Source organism: Colius striatus, chromosome 9 (genome assembly GCF_028858725.1).
Source record: "Colius striatus isolate bColStr4 chromosome 9, bColStr4.1.hap1, whole genome shotgun sequence".
Lineage (NCBI taxonomy): Eukaryota > Metazoa > Chordata > Aves > Coliiformes > Coliidae > Colius > Colius striatus.
The window spans coordinates 15,671,876-15,676,904 of NC_084767.1; the positions used below are offsets into that span (position 1 = coordinate 15,671,876).

At 52.7% G+C, this 5,029-nt stretch overlaps 1 protein-coding gene across 1 annotated transcript; it reads left to right on the forward strand.

Moving 5' to 3' along the window:
- Positions 1-2,741: 2,741 nt before the first annotated feature.
- Positions 2,742-4,529, forward strand: HNRNPA0 (heterogeneous nuclear ribonucleoprotein A0). The gene has a single exon (XM_062002302.1). The coding sequence runs from the start codon at positions 3,060-3,062 to the stop codon at positions 3,987-3,989; it is 930 nt and encodes a 309-aa protein (XP_061858286.1). The 5' UTR covers positions 2,742-3,059; the 3' UTR covers positions 3,990-4,529.
- The last annotated feature ends 500 nt before the right edge of the window (positions 4,530-5,029 follow it).

The following is a 5,029-nucleotide window of genomic DNA, read 5'->3' on the forward strand; positions in this document are numbered from 1 at the left end:
CATGTCCTGCTGAAAGAAGTGACTCTCTCTGATCTCTTCCTTGGCCTACTTGTCTATCCTGCTTTCAGGGAGAGAAAAAGAGCTGTAAACAAAGGTTTGTCTCTGTTGTCTCTTGAGGCCATAATTAGGGCTCATAATTGAGGCCTCTCAATTTTTCTTGCTTTTTGCTGTAAATTATTAAGGGTTTATAAAATTCTCATGAGTTATTTTCTTCATGAAAAAGACATTAATTTATCTTGGGAAGGGCCACATGGTTTTTACAACAAGTGGTAGGCAAAATGTATTTTTGTATTTCCTGTAATTGTTTGCAGCTTGCAGATGGCCTCTGGGTAGAAGGTGTTTGTTTTTTTTTTTTTAATATAGTAGGATATGTTTGTCTATTTTAAACCTCCAAATACTTCAGTGACATTACAGGTACATTTGCTTTTCCAAAAACTAGATAAAATGACTGTGTTTGTTCATGTGTTGAGAGAAATTGATCTAAACACGCGTATCTTTCTGTGTAAGTGCTTGTCAAACATGGACACTTAATATTCCTCACATATTAATAAGTTACTCTTAACAGACTTGGCTGTAACAGAAAATCAAAATCCAATGTAGGAGAAATCATCACTATATTGCAAGTGCTAGTCCTACTGGTTAACGATAAGCATAGCCTTTGAGACTAAAGCATGAAAACTGGCCCACTGGTAGAAATGAAGCCAGAATTTTACTAGCAGTGTTAATCACTGGAGTTGTTACCATCTGAAGAGGAATAAGAAAGAATCTTTATGCTGAAATGTTCTGCCTCTCTGCACTTCATCTCAGGCTATAGTTAAATTACCTTCCATCACAGGCAGTGTTATGCTTGTATCTGTGAGCCTCCAAGGGTGCATTTCCACAGCACTTGATCTAAACTGGGGGGATGTTGCAGTTCTGCTTCCTCCCTCCTGCCAGCGCCAACGTTCTGCAAAAAAACTGTTTCAGAAAGCTGAGGCAGCTAAATCTGAAGCCTCATTTTGTGCTAAAATTACTTTTGTCCGTCTCAGTTCTCTTAAGTGGTTTGCTTTGTGGTTGTACAGGCATCAAGGCTGGCACACGGGAGAAGGCTGGATGACAACACTGGAGGGCACCAGTCCCAGTGTAGATCAATTCAGACAACTGTGGAACTATGTGCTGGTACGGTGCCTAATATAAAATGGTAACTATTAGGTCAGGACAGTTGCAATAGTCAGTGTAAACTTTTATAAAGGCTCCCAGGACAGGTGTTGGATGCAAAACTTGCATTCTTCCCCAGCAAGGGATTGGTAACGTGCCTGACAGGGGATACAGGATTTGAACTTGCTGGAAACTAGGTGGTCTGATAGGTATTTTTTATTAACCCAGTCCTCAAACCCTCTGATTTCTGGTACAATAATCTGAACTTCCCATCTGTGACTCAGGAGGGACAAGATGACTTTTGACTGTGTGGTTTGGCACCAATGCTCTTGGATGCTGCGGAGAATAGCACGGATAGGCTCTTGAAAGCCAAGCACTGAGGTATAAACCAAGTATTGCGTAGGGAACTTCAAGGAAGATTTTTGCAGATCAAACACTTTCTTCAGAGGCATGGACCTTAAATGTCTGGCAAATACTGGAGGACGAAAAATATCAGAAAGGTCAGAAATGCACTAGTTGGTAATTCTCAACTTGTGCTAATTGGTAGAGGTAACGTGACCCTTTCATAGGGAACGGCATCCTAAAAGATTTTGGGAAACATCTATAGAATCATCGTCACAGATGAGACGAGGCAGGGCTGCTTTTCACGGTCTGGTGCCTGAAAAACCAAAGCGACAGAAAACAAGGAGCAGAGCCAACAGGGAGAGATGCCCCAACAGAAGAGGAAGCCTTATCACCTGAGTAGGGCCCACAGCATATCGGCATAAACATTCCCGTCACACAGAGGGAGAGTGGGTTGAGTACTCTACAGATGGATGCCTTAACACTTCACAGGTTCCTGAGGTTTATGCTCACGCTAATGTCTTCAAGCGGCCGCTCTTTAAGGTACTGTTAAAGTATTTAAAAAAAATTCAACCAAAACAAAGAGGGATACACCTCACTCTTAGTCATGTCACGGAGCATGCACACCCTGGAACAGCTCCAGCCATGGCTCTAGGAAAACGCCTCCTTTTCCGAGCGCAGGAGAGAGGGAGGGGTGAGGGAAACGGGAAATGTGAGAGGAACCAGCAGGAAGAGCTGCCCGAGAGAACAGATGGGGGAGCCAGGCTGGGGCTGGCGGGGCGCAGCGGGTAAGGCGGCCGCAGGGCAGAGCCCGGCCGGGCCCGGGCGTGCGGCGCGGCCGCCCAACGGTCACAGCGTTTCAAACGCTCCCGCGCGAGCCGCCGCGGGGCGGGGCCTCCAGGGAGAAAGCGCGCGGCCGCGGCCGAGCGAGCTCATTGGCTGCCGCCCGCGGGCGCGACGCACGGGCCGCGCCCCGCCCCTTCTCCCGGCGCGCGCGGCTGGCGTCCTGCGTCGGCGGCCGCTGCGGCGCGACTCTGATGGGTCCCCGCCGCGTCCGTCAGCCGCGAACCCTCGCGCTTGCTGCCGACGCGCGGCGGAGGTCGCGCCTCCCGATTCGTCGCCGCTCCCGTCGATCGCGCCGGAGGCCCCGCCCCCGAAGGTGAGCGGCGGACGGCTCCGGCGGCGCGCGCTCATTGGTTGCGGCGGCGCGGAGGGGCGGGGCTCCCAGAGTCCCCTTTGTGTGGGCACCAGTCGCCGGCCGAGCTCTAGAGGAGTAGCAGCCGCCATTTTGTGTGTGCCTGTGTTTTCCCCCCCCACCCCCACCCCCCTTTCTGCGGGAGCGGCGGCAGCCGGGACGCCCCGTCTCTTCTGCTGGTCAGGTGAGGCGAAGCGAAGGCGTTGGGTCAGGCCGAGGGAGCCATCGCCGGCGGCTGCCGCAGCCGGGAGGTCGCTCCGTTCGCTACAAGCGAGGGGGAAGAAGCAGCAAGACGGAGAAGGGGGGGAAAAAACCTTCGGAGCTGCCCCCCAACAGGAGGAGGAGTCTCGGCGCCAGGCGCAGCCCCGGCACCGGCGGCGGCAGCATGGAGAACTCGCAGCTGTGCAAGCTGTTCATCGGCGGCCTCAACGTGCAGACCACGGAGGCTGGGCTGCGGGAGCACTTCGCGGCCTACGGCACCCTCACCGATTGCGTGGTCGTGCTCAACCCGCAGACCAAGCGCTCCCGTTGCTTCGGCTTCGTCACCTACTCGGCGGTGGAGGAGGCCGACGCCGCCATGGCCGCCTCCCCTCACGCCGTGGACGGGAACGCGGTGGAGCTGAAGCGGGCCGTGTCCCGCGAGGACTCGGCCAAGCCGGGGGCCCACGCTAAGGTGAAGAAGCTCTTTGTGGGCGGCCTCAAAGGGGACGTGGGGGAAGGGGACCTGGTGCAGCATTTCAGCCAGTTCGGCCCCGTGGAGAAGGCCGAGATCATCGCCGACAAACAGAGCGGGAAAAAGCGCGGCTTCGGCTTCGTCTATTTCCAGAACCACGACGCGGCCGACAAGGCAGCCGTGGTCAAGTTCCACCCGATCCAGGGCCACCGCGTGGAGGTCAAGAAGGCCGTGCCCAAGGAGGACATCCAGTCGGGCGGTGGAGGCGGCGGCTCTTCCAGGCCCTCCCGGGGCGGCAGAGGAGGAGGAAGGGGTCGGGGCGGCGGCAACCGGGATCACAACGGCCTTTCCAAGGGAGGCGGTGGTTACAATAGCTACGGCGGCTACGGGGGAGGAGGCGGCGGCGGCGGTTACGGCTCCTATGGCAGCGGCTCTTACGGAGGCGGCGGCGGAGGGGGCGGCGGCGACTACGGCAACGGGTACGGCGGGTTCGGCAGCTACAGCCAGCATCAGTCCTCCTACGGCCCCATGAAGAGCGGCGGAGGAGGTGGAGGAGGGGGCGGCAACTGGGGGGGCCGCAGTAACAGTGGACCGTACAGAGGAGGCTACGGTGGGGGAGGCTACGGGGGCGGCTCTTTCTGAGCTGGAGCGCCCATACCCATTGGGGGTGGCGCGGAGAGCCCTCCCTTTGCTACGGGGCAGCTTCTAAATGGTTTCTCCCCTCATTCGCCGAAGGGCAGCTCCTTTTAAATGCCTCCCTGCTGTGGGAGCGGCTCCTAAATGCCCCCTGAGGGTCGCCTCTGCTGCCTGTGCCACTTCTTTCTCTCTGAAGATGGACTGGGCCCCACATACACATACTTTGTGTTACAGTCATTGATGGACTCTATTTTTTTATTATTACTTGGACCTTGGTCGTTTTTATACTAGCAACGAAAAATGTCTTGGTTTAATTTGTTTTTTGAGGGTATGGGGTGGGAACTGTCTTGCTGATCTGGAGTAAAAACTGGGGAGGGTTATGGGGGAATTTCCTTTGTTGTAAGGACTCGATACCTGGCTACTGCATTTTTTTCTACAAAATCTACTCGGATCCCATGACTGAAATTAACGTTTCTGTAAAGGAGGAAAAAAAAATCGTTTTTACGTTTTTTATTTTTTAAATAAATCATTGTGTTCATTGACCTTTACATGTCTAATTTTTTTTCCTAGGATCCATTCCGTACGGTTTTCAGGCTTTTCTAGGTTTGAAGCAAGTTCTCCTCTGCTTTAAAAAAAACCCCACAAATCTCTGTGTACATGGAGTAAATACTTTATTGCCAGTAAAGATCCTGGCAAAAGATTGACTTTTTTGCTGCCCCGCTAGGGGATTTATCGGTTTTCAAACACTCGACAGAGGAAACTTTTGAAGTGCTAACCCGTGGATGTGGTCTGGTTTTTAAAGTATTTGTTCTCACTTAGTTTGTGTGCATCCACCATCTTGTACGAGGCAGTTTGATGTGCTGACAGAGTTGGTCAGTTTTTTCCATAGGACTTTTCCATCAACGTATGTACTGTGTAGTTTTGAAGAAATAGTTTGTGTTAAGCATGTGCTTCATTCATACAAAATGTTCAGAATTTCCCATTGCTTAGTTTCAAGTCCTCTTGCTGGTTCGTCTGTGTATGATTCCTTCCAAGAGAGGGTCGAC

What these genes read in the sequence shown, in the direction of transcription:
- HNRNPA0 (XM_062002302.1), top strand. Translation starts at nt 3,060, where the DNA reads ATGGAGAACTCGCAGCTGTGCAAGCTGTTCATCGGCGGCCTCAACGTG.